The sequence below is a fragment of the Alosa alosa genome, chromosome 8 (genome assembly GCF_017589495.1).
Source record: "Alosa alosa isolate M-15738 ecotype Scorff River chromosome 8, AALO_Geno_1.1, whole genome shotgun sequence".
NCBI classification, from domain to species: Eukaryota; Metazoa; Chordata; class Actinopteri; order Clupeiformes; family Clupeidae; genus Alosa; species Alosa alosa.
This window is the reverse complement of record NC_063196.1, coordinates 11,020,191-11,039,263: the sequence shown is the minus strand read 5'-3', so window position 1 is coordinate 11,039,263 and position 19,073 is coordinate 11,020,191. Positions and strand designations below refer to the sequence as shown.

General features: G+C 41.8%; 1 protein-coding gene and 2 pseudogenes across 2 annotated transcripts in view; 1 reads left to right on the top strand and 2 right to left on the bottom strand.

The window, feature by feature from the left end:
- Window positions 1-12,970, bottom strand: part of mmut (methylmalonyl CoA mutase) — a 36,883-nt gene extending 23,913 nt beyond the window's left edge. Inside the window, exons 1-7 of one of the 2 annotated variants that reach the window (XM_048250013.1) lie at window positions 12,815-12,970; window positions 11,734-12,157; window positions 11,170-11,537; window positions 10,701-10,858; window positions 9,549-9,720; window positions 4,769-5,017; window positions 4,011-4,122 (exon numbers count right to left, since the gene is read on the bottom strand). In XM_048250013.1, coding sequence (XP_048105970.1) covers window positions 4,011-4,122; window positions 4,769-5,017; window positions 9,549-9,720; window positions 10,701-10,858; window positions 11,170-11,537; window positions 11,734-12,139 — 1,465 coding nt within the window. In that variant the 5' untranslated portion in view covers window positions 12,140-12,157; window positions 12,815-12,970. Of the gene's footprint in view, window positions 1-4,010; window positions 4,123-4,768; window positions 5,018-9,548; window positions 9,721-10,700; window positions 10,859-11,169; window positions 11,538-11,733; window positions 12,158-12,681; window positions 12,784-12,814 lie in introns of those variants that run through there. The other variant, XM_048250014.1, reaches the window with a different exon arrangement.
- Window positions 12,971-13,088: 118 nt separating this feature from the next.
- LOC125298998 lies at window positions 13,089-16,378 on the bottom strand (annotated as a pseudogene).
- A 1,365-nt stretch (window positions 16,379-17,743) lies between these two features.
- Window positions 17,744-19,030, top strand: LOC125298952 (annotated as a pseudogene).
- Window positions 19,031-19,073: the final 43 nt, after the last annotated feature.

The window sequence follows — 19,073 nt, the reverse complement described above, 5'->3', positions numbered from 1 at the left end:
GTGTGTGTCTGTGTCTGAGTCTGTGCTCTTGTGTGTCTACAGACTAGGCATGTTGACTGATGCATTTGTATTTGTGTGTGTGTGTGTGTGTGTGTGTGTGTGTGTGTGTGTGTGTGTGTGTGTGTGTGTGTTGTGTTGTCTGTGTAGAAAGGGGGAAACAGACAAAATAATAACAAAAATATAACGAGGTTAGGTGGTATGTGTGTGTATATGTGTGTGAGTGTGTGTGTGTGTGTGTGTGTGCAGAACATACAGACAATTAAATAAGGTGTGTGTGTGTGAGTAAGAGAGAGAGATGGAGTGTGAGAGATGTGAGGAGTGAGAAAGTGTGCAAGTCTGCGGTGTCTGTGCACTGAAGTTTAAACTGACATCAAAGGCCGATACGCCTCAGTAAGTCTAACGCTCTAGCAGTTGTCCCTCTTTCCCTTTTTTATCAACATGATGGAGTCCTTTGTGGTCAACAGCCAGAGTGCATATGTGTGCCTTGTGTGTGTGTGTGTGTGTTTGTGTGTGTGTGTGTGTGTGTGTGTCATTAAGATTACAGGGTAGTGTTGCATTTTCACTAAAGCGCTGATGGAGATTCACCCGCTGTCCTCGGGCCGAAGCAATTTACCTCGACCTCCGGTGCAATGACTTTCACTCGGTTATTTAAGCAGTTGAAATAATAGTAGCCTGGAAATCCAGACCCAAAGCAGTAGGCAAGTCTGACAAATTGAGGGGACTTAGCCAAAATTTTGAATGTTTACAACCCTCATGCCCCTCCCCCACTACCACCGAGCATCCCCTCATCGAGTTTGTGCTCATCAGTGCGCACGGGACGGTACCAGACTGTGATTGACAGTCAGATCTCACACAGCCCTGCTCTGATTGGACCAGAAGAACCGGGAGCTGTGGAATTTTGCAAAACAAATAACAGGCTCTAGGTGGAGGTAGAAGTGCTGTTTTTTTTCTGGTAACACTCCATAATAAGGTGCCATAATAAATAGCAAACTAGTAATTACCTAACCCTTTGTTAATATTTGTTAATTGTTACTAAAATATCTATTTGGCAGAAGTTAATAGTTTTTTCATCATGAGAGGAGAATTCCGGTGTGATATTGACCTAAAGTGTATTGAAACATGATACCGAGTGTGAACGTATGTCTCATAGCCCATCTCTGCTTGTCCCCTGTACTCCAAAATCTGGCGCTAGTTAGCCGATGCTACCAACAGATTTTTCAATGGTGGTGCTTCGGCATCGGGCTAGCCATGCAAATAAATCACTGTTTTACACCATTTACGATGTTCAATGTATCTTCACGCTTCATTGGTAGACTTCCGAGGGCTCTGACATTTAAAACGAGACATTGAGAACTTTGAAAAAGCACTGGTAGTTTACTTACAAGACGATTTATACAGACACTATCTTCACGAAGTTTAGCGTTTGCAGCCATCTTGAATTTAGTCACGATAAGTCGAGCGACGAGTAAGAATGAACAGGTATGATAAGGAATTCCAAAAATAATTCAAAAAGATTCCAAAAATAATTCAGTGGAAATGCATGGATTCCAGTTTCTTCCAGTAGCAGCAACCGGAATTCTCCTTTAATTAAATATTAGTAGTTTGCATAAAATCTGTTTATGTTAATGTTTTAACAAATAGAAAACAATCTATTAACTAATATTGTATTAATATTTGTTAATAGGTAACTAAATGTCTTTTTGACACTAATTAGCAGTTATTTCTACCATATAACTATACATTAATATAAAAGTTAATGACATATTATTATTATTATTATTATTAACTATTTGTTATTAAACTGTGCTTCTGCCTATTCCAATATGAACCACTCCTCATAGGACCCTTACAATAAAGTTGGTTAAGCTTAATTCATATATTAGTAATATGGTAATATACACAGACAGATTATAATATTATATCTACACAGATTAGTAATATACACAGACAGACAAAGCTAATGACATGAACAATGTTGACACAGTAACTTATGTCTCACAGTCTGAAAATCCTAATACATCCACACAGGTGAGGTCTAGATTTGGTCGCATTCTTAAACCAGTTGACAGACTGATTCAAGTCAAGTCATCATGTCAAGACAAGATATTGTTCACACACATGTGTCTATGCATAATTGGGGGTCTTTACACAACGACACAGTCAATGTAACCGCAGTGTCATGCTGCTGTATACAGTTATATGTATGGAGGGAGCATGTTGGGACTGAGGAAGAACTGTAGCAGAGCCCCACACATGTATATATGCCCACACACACATACAGTAAGCGCCTGCATGAGTGCGGGGCATTCAACAGATAATGGTGAGGGACACTGAAGGACAAGTGACTTCACGGTGGACTGGTTTGTCTGTATGGAACTCGGACAGCTATTCATCTGTAAAACTGTGTGTAGGAACGCCCCCTCTATCTCTACTGCAAAAGCTATCAGGAGTCTGGGTCCTGTGCACAACGCCTTTGTGACTCTTTGTCTGAGTAGAAGTGATTTTTGCCAGGCTGACAAAACTATAATGATCAAACAGACCTTTCTATGAGATTATGTGTTGAACAACATCAAATGTCAACACATCAGATTATTCATTCACACATTCACACACAATTGAGACATTTTAGTTAGGGACAGACTAAAGGAATATTTCACAATTCAAATGTAAATGCCAGCCATCTTTCAAAATAAAAATATCAAAAAAATATCATCTTTCATAATGAATATGTCCACCAACTCTGCTAGAATTTCAGAATTAAAGGCTCTTGGTTCATTCAACAAATTGTGTCATTTCGTACTCCCCAAGTAGAGCATCCTGTGGCATTCCCAATTCTACCTGACCGGAAAGGAATCTAAGGACTAAAATCTTAACTCAATTCGATTTTATTTACCGGTATATGGTGCCATAACTTGAATATGTCTCAAGAATATGCCTCAAGGTGCATTCTACAGGCTAACTTGAACTCAGGAACATTGGAGCACACAGCGGGACTAAATAAGCACCCAAACTATTTATCACCAGAAGAGCATTTCCAGGCAAGGTCAAATATAAGTATAAGTATATATACTCTTTTGATCCAGTGAGGGAAATTTGGTCTCTGCATTTATCCCAATCCGTGAATTAGTGAAACACACACAGCACACAGTGAGGTGAAGCACACACTAATCCCGGCGCAGTGAGCTGCCTGCATCAACAGCGGCGCTCGGGGAGCAGTGAGGGGTTAGTTGCCTTGCTCAAGGGCACTTCAGCCGAGCCTACTGGTCGGGGTTCGAACCAGCAACCCTTCGGTTACAGGTCCGAGGTGCTAACCAGTAGGCCACGGCTGCCCCAAATGCAACATTACTGAAGAAAAAAACTATATCATCAAAATCAGGCTAATCGCTTTTACGCAATCAAACAGTTAAACCACATTGAAAATATTACCTAGCCCTAGATGTTGAGAGTAAATAGCACAAGCAGGTCAATATGTTCTCTAACGTCTACATAATCTACTACACTCTTACACGATATGTCTCTCGCTTGACTATGTGTGTGTGTGTGTGTGTGTCTATGTGTGTCTACGTATGTATGTGTGGATGGCACTGTAAATGTAAAGCATATCTTATATTTCCTCTATATATTTATTTTCTCTATATATATTTTTTCTTATCTATGACTGTCATACAATGTTCTCTTCTTGCCTCTCTCACATACATTTTACATTATCACGTAACCAGACATCTATGCAGTCTGCAAAATCTCACAGCAATACTGCAGTACTGTCCATTAATGGCACATTAATAATCACATCTATACAATACCACTTATGGTGCTGAATGTTCTACCTTAGCTATATAAATTGAATGTGTGTGTGTGTGTGTGTGTGTGTGTGTGTGTGTGTGTGTGTGAGAGAGAGAGAAGAAAGAGAATGAGAGAGTGAGAGTGAGAGAGAAATTGAGAGAGTGAGGTGTGCCTGTGTCTGTGTCTGTGTGTCTGTGGGAGTGAATGAATAAACCCAGCCTCAGTACCTGAGTCGATGCGTGCCTGTCTTCGGGCAGCACACTCCTCAATGCGCAGTTTGGGGATACCCTCAGCCACTGCCCGCGCCATTCCCCCCATCTCCTCGATCTCATTGATGAACTGTCAGAAAAACCCAATAGAACCCACAGAGAGAATGTTGGTTAAAAAATCATTCCTTCTAGAACTGCTAGAAACTGAACCGAAGTACATGCTTTTCCCCGTAACTGCTGTATCTGGCATAATCCGGTTAAGGTGCGCATGTATGTTATTTCCTTTCATGTCCTGATATCTGAATTTCTCTCCATCTCACACTTCATCCCTTTAGAACTGTACAAAGTAAACGTAATGATCTTAGCATTAATGAGCACAGAGCAAAATGGAACAATCAAATCAAATTTTGAAACATGTAACATGTTTTTTTCAGCATGATCTTTAGATGATGTGCACCACAGTTCATATCAAAGATTGTTTGGTTCATATGCTTCAGAGCCTTATAGATATCTATAAGGCTCTGATATGCTTGAGATGTCAGCAGCTTCTCTGCTTGGACCCCTAATTATCATAACTTTATCATCCACTTGGCAAACCAGAGACATTGCCTTGTTGATGGTATAGTTTTAAAGTAGGGTATTTAGCAGGTCATAATGCCCAGCAATAGCTACAGCTACATAGTCATCTTTGTTCACATGCCCCATGTAGCTGGTGCTGGCTAGATCTACAGAACATCTGTTTGTTGAGGTTTTAAACAGAGAGAGGTCCCGCTCACCTTCAGCGCAGCATCGTAGACATCGTTAGTGAGCACCTCCATCATGTGAGAGCCACCCCACGGGTCTGCCACCTTGGGGATGCCCGACTCCTCCTGGATGATGATCTGGGTGTTGCGGGCGATGCGGGCACTCTTGACGGTGGGTAGGCCTAGCGCCTCATCAAACGAGTTGGTGTGGAGGGACTGGGTGCCGCCGAACACTGCCGCCATGGCCTCGATGACCGTGCGGATCACGTTGTTGTATGGGTCCTGCGGAGGGACAAGGGGAGTTGTATTAAGGCAAGTTGTTTACAAGAGTTTTTTCTTTGCAGCCGTCACACTGTGCCTGGCCTCAGTGCCCTGGCTATTCAACGTTTAGGCTACAGTTTCTACAAAGCAATAGTGCTATTTGAAAAATTAAAATCACATAGAATATGTGGAGGTGGTGGTGGCGTAGTGGTTAAGGAGCTGGGTTAGAATGCATTTGCCTGAAGGTTGTGGGTTCAATGCAATTCAATTTGGTGGCTGCCACCACTGTGCCCTTGAGCAAGGCACTTAACCTCAAGTTGCTCCGGGGACAATGAAGTACCTTGTAATAGAACTGTAAAAGTCACTTTAGATGAAAAGTGTTTGCTAAATTAATAAATGCAATTGTAAATGTCAGTTATCCTAAGGTTGCTGAATTATATGCAAGGGTGAGAGAGTGCTCATGTACAAGACATATGAGAAGTGTATGTGTGTGTTTAAGTGGGTGTGTGCATACGTGTGAGTGCGTTTATGCATTTGTGCGTGTGCAAACGTATTTATGTGTGTGTGTGTGTGTGTGTGTGTGTGTGTGTGTGTGTGTGTGTGTGTGTGTGTGTGTGGATGTGTGTGCGTGTGCATTTGTGTGTGCGTGATTTTATTATTTTTTCGGCCAATCAGCTGCAAGTTACAAGCGATACACATGGCTACTTAATATACAGCAGAGGAGCAGAGCATGAGATATCAGACGCTATGGACCAAGCAAGATGTATTGCAGAAGAGCTCAACCGTGGTTCTTACAGCACAACAAAATGCCTAAATGCCATATGTTTTAATCTGTTTAAGTTAAGGTACCCAATTTATTTGAACTGTATTTAACCTGTAAGAGGGTTATGTTTGAAAGAAATTTGATTATATCTGACAAAATTATGATTTTTTTTAATGATTTAAAATTGTTAGAAAAATACTTAGGGGTTTAAAATCATCAGTTAACCTCTGTAAATATGTATTTGATAGAAAATGACAGTTTTTTGCTAAAATGACTGGAAATTTGCTGGAAATGTCCCCATAGCATAGGAAAAAGTGTGTGTAAATGTGCCATTTTGGAATATGGAGGCCATTTTGGATTTTTGGACAAAATTCAACATGCCCCAAGTTTTAATCTGTTCCAATGGGGGTTCTGACCAGGAATCCATGGAGAAAACTTTGACCAAAAACTAGGCCTAATGTTTCCAGTAGATGACCTGTCTATATCCCACAGCTTGTTGGAACGGCAGATGGCAGAGTGTTTGTCAAGAACTTCGACTGGCAGAAGCATCCGAGTCCCTACATCAGAAGGCTTCCAAAGATCAAGAGTTATCAGCACTTCAGGTATTTATATTGAAACTTTCACATTGTGTTCATATTAAAAATAATTGTTTAATGATGGTGTTTTATGAGAAATAGTTAGCCATTTTTAAAATGTCCTGTTATTTGCTTACAGCTTTGATGCCAAGAGACCAGGTGTGGCGCTTGCAAAAAGTCACTGTGATGCAGAACCTGTGGAATTTCAGCTACTGCGCAATTCAGCGGTTCTGCCCCTTGTCTATCCTTGTCTTCCTGTCCTGGTCCCACCTGGACTGAACATTGACATTGCTGATGAGGCAAAAGACATCACGTGCCCAGCGCCAAGGGTCACAGCACAGAAGAGTGCACAGAAGAATATGCAGAAGAGGATGCGGATGTGATCTCACCAAATAATTGGACTTCACAGCCTCTTGCTTGCTATGTTAGCCTTTATGCACAGTCTCTCCCTCCCTCTAACAGCCTGGACTAAATTCACTTAACTCTAGTTCTGACTTATAGTGTTGCCTTCAAAGTCTACTGACTTAAAACTGCACTGTCTTGCCTTACTTTTTTGCACTTTACCAAATAATACCTGAACTCTCCTGTACAACAGGGTTAGTCCCTGCCCTGTCACCCTTATCACACAGCCTCAGCACATTCATGTGGACCTTGTTTGTTATTTAGTATCTTTTTCATAGTATCTTTATTCTTATTGTCTAGTGTATAGGATCTTTATTCTTATTTTTCTATTGGATTCATATTGACATGTTATTGGGCCTTCTATTAGGAACTTCTAGATGTGGTTTATACCTTGGATTATGGGATTGTAACATCTTATCCTGTGTATTAATGCATGCTATTCAGGGCCTTTTGTAATAAAAGCATTTCCATTTCAATAAAGTACCTTCTAATTCTGATTATTCTCAAGTCCAGTGAAGTGCCTAATGAAAATAACACTACATCAATATGAACAACACTACAATTCTTTCTGCCCTGCAGGCTAACAGATCCAGGTGTCACAGTGACACCTGTAGGGGAAGGGCTACAGATCCCAGATGTCACAGTGTGACATCGGTAGAGGAGGGCTTATCTCAATGAGATGCAAATGAGCACAATTGTCTTTCCTATGACTCAGGTGAGGTGACCATTTCCAAATCTATTAGGCCAGTGTTCTCAGTAAAAGGTTTTCAGAGGGGTATACATTCAAATTACCACAACTTATTCAAATATTATCAGATCTCCATGAGTGACATCATTGGATAGCTTTGAAACTACACTTTCAGAATCTGTGAATAACTCAAAATGTCTCTGGGAAGACATGTGGCTGGTTTTCATACGGCTGGTATGCGGCTTCTTCACAACACATATCCTAATGAGATAACTGAATTGAATGTCTGACGTATTTATTTTTTCTGATGTCTGACGTCTTTTCTTTACTACATACAACTGAATGAGATAACTGAAGGAAATGCTTGACATACTTCTTTTTCTCTGTCCTTCCGTCACTACATATAATTCAATGAGATTACTGAATTAAATGTTTGACATAATATCGATGATTTACTTCCATTACACTGGTCTGATTCAGTATAGTTTTTATTCAAATAACTGAATGAACAATCCCCATCTATTCAACGTAATAGACTGAAATTAGACAGAATTAGAGCGTCCAACAAAAGTTCAGATCAAAAACAGAATGCTGTGTGACTCTGGGCCAGTTAGGATATTCCAACAGAAAACAATGCAATCAAATGATTTTGTCACTGTTGCTCACTTTTGTCACAACTGGTTAAGACATGGTTTTACAGGGGAGAATATGGAGGCCCAGAATAAACCAATGCATCATGTGTGGTGGACCCAGTATGCTGTCTTTAGTCTACTCCCTGATAATGGCATGGCAGAGCATGTGTAGCAAGCCGAATTTAAGTCAGATCCACTCAAACCCAGAGTTATGTGGCTTATTTAGCTTCTTCTGATCATTTTGCTTTTAAAATCAGCTTATGTCTTTTACTGATGTGGTGTCAGGGGTATAATAGTCTGACTTCAGAAAGTAAAAGTCCTACCACATATTAACCATTCACTAAACCAGTTTATTCTAACCAGAACCAGCTAATTTGTGAAATCACCTGTGTTAAGTTCACAGACAGAACCAATACTTCTGTCAACCCAATGTCTACCGACCCGTTGCTGAGTGGTCATGCTAGCTACCTAAACCAGCCTCTGGCCGGTGCGGATGGAAATGTGATGGTTTTCACACTAGCGATAGAGGATCTGTCGCTTTTGGGGATTCACCGAGCTGCTGATCTGCTGAATGGCTTCAATATTTACTCTGCCCGGAGCTCAGACCTGGTGGTTGGATGTGCAAGAGCACCTGACCACATGTTGCGGCCGAATTTGCGATGGACAGTTCAAGAACACAATGTTGTTCAATTGCCAGAAGAGTCACCAATGCCCATAATATAGCCTATTTTTATTTAATTCTGTTTGTGTGTGTGTGTGTGTATTTTGTCTGTTTTGCTTTATTTATTTTTTATTATTATATTATATATTTATTAACATTTTACTATTATAGCCTAATTATTTCCAATAAGTGTGCTGGGTTACAGGTATCCTGGCAGATCATGCCGCTCCGTCCAGCACCAGGATTTTTATTTTATTTTTACTGTTTATTAGGCCTATTTGTTCATTTGTTTGTGCATGTCTGTCTGTGCTATGTTTGGGTACACTGGCGAGTCACACCTCTCCATCCAGCACATAATTGTTTTTGTTTGTAAACTCAGGGCATTGCCATAAAGAGCTTAATGTTCAGTCAATTTTCCCCTGAATAAACAATGGTTGATAATGATGAATGGTTCATGGTAGGACTAACGGCTCCTACACACAGTTGCGTGCGTTGCAGTGCTGGAGACGCATCCCATTCACTTTACATGGGCTCACGTCATCCGTTGCCGAACTGAATTGTGGGTCCGTTAAGGTCAAAGTTTCTCCCGCCGCCGCGGAGAAGTTCAGCTGTTGCTGCACCGACAGACGGCACCGGCCAATCAACGGACGGCACCAACCAATCAAATTACTGTTATACTTCAAGTCATTTGCATAGCTACCGTCGGGAACACCCACTGGCATGCGTCGACGGAACGCAACTGTGTAGAGAAGCCGTTAAACTTTCTGCAGCTGGACCCTTACATCTCTCACTGGCGTTTAATGTAGACCAGGTGCTTGTGCTCATAGGTACCTGTTCAGTGAGGGACCACCCCGAGGTCTGGCAGTGGGTCCGTAGCAACAGGGACTTGGAGTTCTTGGGCTGGAAGTTCTCCTTGATCAGCGTGGCCCACAGGCGCCTGGCAGCCCGCAGTTTGGCAATCTCCATGTAGAAGTTCATGCCAATGCCCCAGAAAAAGGATAACCTGTATGGAAAAAGCAGAGGTAGACGTGTTATTCTTTTATGTTACTGTCACTGATCAGAAAACATTTCTTTAACTGTCAGTAGACCTTTTCAAACAAGAGAGCACGCAAAATTTGCGTGAAGAGGAGCTGACAAATTACGCAGAAACATTTTCAAACGAGCAAACGAGCAAACAATGCATGAATGTAGCTTCGGCACGTCACATTAAACACGATTGAGACAATAGATTGACCATATTGGACAACTGCAAAGCCTTATTATAGGCATGTTTCGTTTATGGCATGAACAGTGGAACTTATTGAACGAATTTCATCATAGGTTGTGCGTCATGTTATTGAAGGAGAGCAACGTTGCTATTCCCTGAAGATGAGTCAGCTATGGTGACCATTCATCTACAAATGCTTTTCTTATGGATGCCAGAAACTGCATATTACACTATGACAGTTTGTAAGGGTAAAGCCTGTTGTCACAAGTTTTGCACATGGTCCATAGGCTACAACAAAGTCAGACTTGTGTGATAGAAGAATATGGCAAGGCTATATATATATATCTCTAACTAGCTCATATCGAGAAGATTGCATGACGGAAATAACAGTGGACTAACCATGGGTAACTGAGGATAACTTGTAGACCATAAAGGTAAGAGTTAATTTTCGTTCATTACGTGCTATCTCTGCTATTGCTGCTTTTGATCGGTCAGATTTTACATCTCCTATGGTTGGTTGGACATATGTAGGACACATCACTCTTATGACAGTGTGTGACATAATTAAACACAATGACAACAGATTAAACTGCCTTCCCTAGTTGTTTGAATTAAATATAATTACTTATCCTTTTTTATTATGATTACAATCATAATCAATCATAATTATGTTTTTTGTTAGTCTGTCTGTGCAGCAATTTAAGTGTTGATTTCACCATCTGACTTTTCTGCATTTCAATATTTTGGAGAATCTCTCTCTAACACATAACACTGACCTGGGTGCAAACTCATCAATGGTCAGGCCAGCTTTGAGCCCAGTTCTGCAGTACTCCAGTCCGTTGGCAATGGTGTAGGCCAGCTCCAGGATGGCGTCGGCTCCAGCCTCTTGCAAGTGGTAGCCACTGATCGAGATGGAGTTGAACTTGGGCATGTTCTATAGGCAGAGTTTTATACAAATGAATCACTATCAAAAATATCTCTATGCCATGCAATATGATGCTACCAACACCAACAAATAGCTACTGTAACCTAAATGATCTATGATCATTTATTTCATTAAGTCAAGTTCTAAACAGTATTTGACAACAAAATACAGAACAACCCTTACTCCTATGATGGGGGAAAGTGAACAAAAGTTACTGAAACAGTACATCTACATGTGTCATTCATATCTAGTCATAGATCTACAGTAATAATATAATAATACATATGTCTAAAAGGGTATGGAACAAACAGTATGCGTACCTTAGAGGTGTAGGCAAATATGTCAGCGATGGCGTGCATGGAGGGTTCCGGAGGAAAGATATAGGTGTTGCGCACCATGAACTCCTTGAGGATGTCGTTCTGAATGGTGCCAGTCAACTTCTCCTTGCCCACACCCTGCTCCTCACCCGTCACAATGAACATAGCTAACACCGGGATGACTGCACCATTCATTGTCATGGAGACAGACATCTTCTCTAGGGGAATGCCGTCGAAGAGCAGTTTCATGTCCTCCACTGTATCAATGGCCACACCGGCCATGCCCACATCACCATGAACACGGGGGTTGTCAGAGTCGTATCCACGGTGAGTGGGCAGGTCAAAGGCCACGGAAAGACCCTGCTGGCCAGCTTAAGACAAGGAGAGGCAGAAGGAAAATTAAGTATTTAAGTGGAGACTTGAAATAAGGTGCATACAATTTTCAAGGACATGGGTCTGATCAGGCGGGAAAGTGAAGAGAAAAATATCTGCATACTTATCATACATCAGTTCACATAAAGATGGGTGCCCCATCCTTTACAAATGAGCGTAAATGTGTGTGTATACCTTTAATGTTATCTCTGTAAAACTTGTTACTCTCTTCCACTGTGCTGAAGCCGGCATACTGTCTAATCGTCCACGGCCTGAACGTGTACATAGTGGGGTAAGGACCCCGAGTGAAGGGGAACACGCCTGGAAGTTCATCAGCACCAGCTGCTGAGTCGACTTTAGTGTACACTGGCTTGATGGAGATGCCCTCCGGCGTGCGCCAGATCAGGTCCTCTGGGTTCTTCCCTTTCAGCTGTTTCTTGGCCAGGTTAGCCCAGCTTTCGTGCAGCTTGATCTCATCGCGCCGCGCTGTCGCGGTCCAGAAACGTCTGCCCTGATAAGTGTCTAGACAGGGAGCGGTGCGGGCAGCGACTAGTAACCGCTGGGCAGCCAAGGACGCACACGCTTTCTGTGCTGTCAACATGACGCTGCGTTATCACACCTGTAAAAGCAAGACGCACAAGTCCAAGATTAGCTGCATTATTTATGTATGTGTAACCCGTAATATGCTGGGTACAAACACGCAACCAGCAGACATAATTTTTCAACTAGTGGGCACTATAATTTTAATTCAAGTTAAAAGTAGTCAACGTCACAGTAGTCCGTCCTGGCTGTTTTCGGTCACTACACTGATGGATAGTTTTGATCATTATTTAGGCCTATTTGAGTTACGACAGTTGACCTACAACACAATTAGGTTAGCCTATGAAGATAAGGTAGCTTCCACCCCAGATGACACGAAAGAAATTGTAAGTGTTACACAACAGCAGGTTCCCTTCTATGCTATTATATGACGGGAACAAAATTGCCTAAAGACACATACTTGGTGGGAAGCTTTACTAACAAACACTACTGCCCAAAATTACTTTTGTGAAGTGTTTTCTTAACTATGAATGCATGCGTTATCTAAGTTAGCCAACTAAGCAATGTTAGCTTTGCTATCTTGCAGTGTGCACATTAGCCAACCTCGACAGCGCTTTGGACATGTATAAGAACTTATACTTGAGGAGGATACAACACGAATGGTGAAATCCTGCTAATTGTATGATTCACTGTCTATGCACAGCCATTTGGTTGATATAGAAGCAACAATTCTGACCTTGCGTTTACGCTCCTGGTATGTGTTCTGAAAAGGCATGGAACGATTTATCCAATCACAATTCATAACATAGGATACAGCCAATCATATTCGTTATTTCTTCATCGTGAATTTCAGTGGTGTGGTGTGTGCGCAAGACTGACCTCGTCTGTAGTGGAGTTGTAAGTAGTGAAGAATTATGTCAGAGATCTCAATGCGTTCGTCCTCTGACCTCTTAATCACAATAATGTCATGAAGCAATATTGAGACACTGAAAACGTGAGAAATGAAGACAACCAACTATGTTGTTTTTTTAGTTTCTTATAATTTACATATAAAATAAATTAAATAAAACAATAAAAAATAAACACTTTTACAGAAATCAACCTTCAACTTAATAGTTTAAAACAACTACAAATTGTTTGCTCAAAAAAATAGTGAAACATTTTAAGTCTCTATATCTCTGCTAGTAGTATATGTACAACTGCTGTTTCTCACATAATCATTTCTCAATGCTAAAATTTAGTTTGAACAGATATAACATTTGTTATATAAAACAAATTAGGATGATAGATTACAGGTGAATAAAAATTTGAGTTCACTGTCAGCTTTACAAAAACAGATTTTAGTCAACTTCTTCCATTCTTGAAGTGTCGTCATCATCACCCTCAAGAACAGGCATGTCTTCCTCAGGCAGAGGGATGTCATCCTCAGGGGAGCCGTCATCATCAATGCCAAGGCCCAGCTTGATCATTCTGTAGATGCGGTTTGCGTGTGTCTGAGGGTCCTCCAGTGTGAAGCCAGATGAGAGCAGGGACGTCTCAAACAGCAGGATCACCAGGTCCTTCACGGCTTTGTCGTTCTTGTCAGCCTCTGCCTTTTCTCGGAGGGTTTCGATGATGGGGTGTACGGGGTTAATCTCCAGGTGCTTCTTTGCTGTCATGTAGCCCATGGTGGAGTGGTCCCTCAGGGCCTGGGACTTCATGATCCTCTCCATGTTGGCCGTCCACCCATATGTACTGGTAACAATGCAGCAGGGGGAGGCAACCAGGCGGTTGGATACAGCAACCTGTTAGTGAGTGAAAAAGATATTAGTTACATCTGTACTTTCTATATATCACAATACCTTCAGCATCTGTACAGGTTTTTTTTTCTGCACTATTTACCTTCTCCACTTTTTTGTCCAGGATGTCTTTCATGATCTTGCACAGGTTTTCATATTTCGTGTTGAACTCCTCTTGTTTCTTCTTCTCTTCCTCATCCTCCGGAAGCTCCAAGCCTTCCTTGGTTACCGACACAAGATTCTTCCCATCATACTCCTTTAGCTGCTGGACACAGTACTCATCAATTGGCTCAATCATGTAGATGACCTCCAGGCCAGCCTTACGAAGACGCTCCACAAAGGCTGAATTGGCCACCTGCTCCTTGGTCTCACCGGTGATGTAGTAAATGTGCTTCTGGTTTTCCTTCATGCGTGACACATAGTCCTTCAGAGACACCATCTCGTCTGCTGAGTTGGAGGTGTAGTAGCGCAGCAGCTCTGAGAGCTTCTTGCGGTTCTGGGCATCCTCGTGGATGCCCAACTTGATGTTCTTGGAGAACTGCTCATAGAACTTTTTGTAGTTCTCCTTGTCCTCAGAGATTTCGGTGAAGAGATCCAGGCACTTTTGACCAGGTTTTTGCGGATGACCTTCAGGATCTTGCTCTGCTGCAGCATCTCCCTAGAGATGTTCAGGGGAGGTCCTCAGAGTCCACCACACCACGGATGAAGGTCAGGTACTCTGGAATCAGATCCTCACAGTTGTCCATGATGAAGACCCTGCGCACATACAGTTTGATGTTGCTTCGCCTCTTCTTGCTCTCAAACAGGTCAAAGGCGGCTCTCCTAGGGGCGAAAAGCAGGGCTCTGAACTCCAGCTGACCCTCAACTGAGAAGTGTTTGACAGCCAGATGGTCCTCCCAATCGTTAGTGAGGCTTTTGTAGAACTCTCCATTACTCCCTCGTTGGTGATATCGTCAGGGTTACGTGTCCAGATGGGTTTGGTCTTGTTCAGCTCCTGGACGTCGGTGTACTTCTCCTTCACCTTCTTCTTCCTCTTATTTTTACTTTCTTTGGTGTCCTCATCTTCATCTGCTCCAATGTCCTCAATTTGAGGCTTGTCTTTGTCCTCTGCTGTGTCCACCTCCTCAATGTTCTCCCCCTCCTCAAGGTCGACCTCCTTCTCCCTTTGTTTCTGAACATAGAGTGTGATGGGATAACCAATGAACTGGGAGTGCTTCTTCACAACCTCCTTGATTCTCTTCTCCTCTGTGTATTCTGACTGGTCCTCCTTCAGGTGGAGAATGACTTTGGTACCACGCCCAATGGATTCACCTAAGTTCACAAAACAATATGAAGCACTTAGTTGCACTGCAAAAACTGCTTATCTAACAAAATCTAACCAAGTGTTATTAATCTTATATCAAGATAAAAAAATCTAGTTGGTATTGTTTTCAGTATAAAGAGACTTACCTAGCACTTTCTTGTGAAAACATTTGACTTAATTTAAAAAAAGTTTGACTTATTTTAAGACATCTCATCCTGAAAACAAGCAAATTTGTCTGCCAGTGCGTTAAGCAAATTTGTCCTAAAAACAAGCAAATTTGTCTGCCAGTGCGTTGAGCAAATTTGTCTTGATAAGAGTCCTTAAAATAAGTCAAAGTCTTCTTAAATTAAGTCAAAATTTTCTTTTGAGAGGGCGCTAGGTAAGTCTTTTAATACTAAAAACAATTCCAAATAGATTTTTTAATCTTAATATAAGATTAATAACACTTGGTTAGAATTCATTTTTTGCAGTGTGTAGGAACAATGTCGGACCGCAAAAAGATAATAAATGATTTTTAATAGTTTCAAATGTATTTTGAATCTATTTTCATAAGGCAATGACTTACCCAAATCAGGTTTCACTGTAAAAGAGCCTCCAGCAGCAGACTCCCATATGTACTGCTCATCATCGTTGTGTTTGGTGATCACGGTCACTTTCTCAGACACCAGGTAAGCAGAGTAGAAACCCACACCAAACTGCCCGATCATGGAGATGTCGGCTCCAGCCTGCAGAGCCTCCATGAAGGCCTTGGTACCAGACTTGGCGATGGTGCCCAGGTTGTTGATGAGGTCAGCCTTGGTCATGCCGATACCAGAGTCAGTGATGGTCAAAGTGCGAGCATGCTGGTCTGGAGTGATGTCAATTTTCAGATCTTTGCAGGATTCGAGTCGGCTGGGGTCTGTCAAACTCTCGTATCTGATCTTGTCCAAGGCATCAGATGAATTGGAGACCAGCTCTCTGAGGAAGATCTCTTTGTTGGAGTAGAAAGTGTTGATGATCAGGGACATCAACTGCGCAATTTCTGCCTGGAAAGCAAATGTCTCCACATCCTCCGTAGTGTTTGCTCTGTTTCTCTCAGGCATTTTGTATGTTAAATTTGTGCAATAAAATCACTTCAAAGAGTTTCCCTAATGTGATTTGCCTGTGTGGCCTATTGGGATATGTCCTTCCTTTGGACTCTGATGAACGTTTCACTTGGCTCAGTGTTTCTGCAGAGCTGCCAGCCTGCTGCAGCCTTATTAATACTTTGTTTAAGTTTCTAGAAGTTTCTCCCTCTGCACAGACACATCCAGACTGTGCTGTGCGCTTCGCTTCCTTCTCTATGGGAGGGTGTGTGTGTGTGTGTGTGTGTGAGGGGGGTGGGGGGGGGTTCGCAGGGGTGTCTGATTTCTTATGTGCTTCCTCTGCCGTGAGATAACAGGGGGTGCATGTCACTCATGGGAAGTATCTCGAAAAGATCACAGGCACATGCAATGCAACACATAGACGTACAAAGAACATAACAACAGATTTTGTGAATGAACAAAAGTGACTTGATCATTTCTATTCCTGGATTTAAAAAAAAATATTGTTATAAAAAGTAATTGGTTATAAATCGCTTACCAATATCAATCATACAATTTGATGTCTAAATAGCTCATACTGAGCAATGGGAAGACTTAAAAAAAAGTTAAGCCTACCATGACTCAATATTAGAGATATAGCAAGCAGCGCTGAACATGCCTGGGTGAGCTTTCTGTTTCCTAGTCTTTGTATTAACACAGAATGATAATGACTAATCAGAACCATATTACTTACTATCTGATTGCTGTAGTAACACTGAATCCTGAAAAACAGGATTTTTCCATGAATATGAGTAATGAGTCTGCAAATCCTTTTGAGTCATGCAATTAAATGTGATTATGATCATCTTTTTTTCTTTGCTCATCCCACAGTCAGCTCTTTTTTTGGTTTCTGTTTTTCAAATTGAATAACTAGCCCAAATGCATAGGTGTGCAGGCATTATTACATACATACCAGTTTCACTGGTGTTTACAAGCATACCAGAGCAAAATGGAGAGGCTTTTGCATGTTCTTTAGATAATTTCACTGGCAATCTCTAGGTATCTCTTTAATGCCTCCAATATATTGATAACATGCTTACTCGTTCATTCATGTGTTATTTTTGAAGTGAAGAACATGTACTATATCTGACATTTCAAATTCTACTATCACCAAGTAATATTTTGTTTAAACCACTCATTTTAAAATAAACTAGGATACACTAGGATATTTCACTTGTATTAACACAGCTATTGTTAAGTGTATCATTAAATTATGAATGGTACAAATGAATGGTTTAAAGAATGATCCCAAGCCTAATAGTCTGAAATGTGCTTAGGTATTGGAGCATATTGGGCATTTGGTGTAGGTCATCTGTGACATCGATATAGGCCCAGAGTACTCTCGTAGTATCTGGAAGGTTCTTAAAGCAACTCTTGCCTGTGTGGTCTCACAGCCATAGAAGGAAGATGGTAATAGGACACCCGCACAACCCAGCTCTGTGAGATTTTTTCAACCTGCATGTGCGAGTGAGAGCACTCCTTCTGAATGGGAGCTTCCAGAAAAGTCCACCAAGTATAAAAAGACAGTGTGTCTGCAGCATGTGGTGTGAGAAGATACCAAATCACAGGGAAGCTCACTGATTGGGAACAGCAGAGAAGTAGTAATATATTAAACAGTCTTTTTTTTATTGCTTAGCATTTTATTCAGAATTTTCAAAATGCCAGCACAGAATGCAATGGAGGATGTGGAGACTTTTGCCTTTCAGGCAGAAATTGCACAGTTGATGTCCCTGATCATCAACACTTTCTACTCCAACAAAGAGATCTTCCTCAGAGAGCTGGTCTCAAATTCATCTGATGCCTTGGACAAGATCAGATACGAGAGTTTGACAGACCCCAGCCGACTCGAATCCTGCAAGGATCTGAAGATTGACATCACTCCAGACCAGCATGCTCGCACTTTGACCATCACTGACACTGGTATCGGCATGACCAAGGCTGACCTCATCAACAACCTGGGCACCATCGCCAAGTCTGGCACAAAGGCCTTCATGGAGGCTCTGCAGGCTGGAGCCGACATCTCCATGATCGGGCAGTTTGGTGTGGGTTTCTACTCTGCTTACCTGGTGTCTGAGAAAGTGACCGTGATCACCAAACACAACGATGACGAGCAGTATATGGGAGTCTGCTGCTGGAGGCTCTTTTACAGTGAAACCTGATTTGGGTATGTCATCGCCTTGTGAAAATAGATTAAAATTACATTTGAAACTATTAAAAATCATTTAAAATGCTTTTTGCGGTACGACATTGTTCCTACAACTAAGTGCTTCATGTTGTTTTGTGAACTTAGGTGAATCCATTGGGCGTGGTACCAAAGTCATTCTCCACCTGAAGGAGGACCAGTCAGAATACACAGAGGAGAAGAGAATCAAGGAGGTTGTGAAGAAGCACTCCCAGTTCATTGGTTATCCCATCACACTCTATGTTCAGAAACAAAGGGAGAAGGAGGTCGACCTTGAGGAGGGGGAGAACATTGAGGAGGTGGACACAGCAGAGGACAAAGACAAGCCTCAGATTGAGGACATTGGAGCAGATGAAGACGAGGACACCAAAGAAAGTAAAAATAAGAGGAAGAAGAAGGTGAAGGAGAAGTACACCGACGTCCAGGAGCTGAACAAGACCAAACCCATCTGGACACGTAACCCTGACGATATCACCGACGAGGAGTACGGAGAGTTCTACAAAAGCCTCACTAACGATTGGGAGGACCATCTGGCTGTCAAACACTTCTCAGTTGAGGGTCAGCTGGAGTTCAGAGCCCTGCTTTTTCGCCCCTAGGAGAGCCGCCTTTGACCTGTTTGAGAGCAAGAA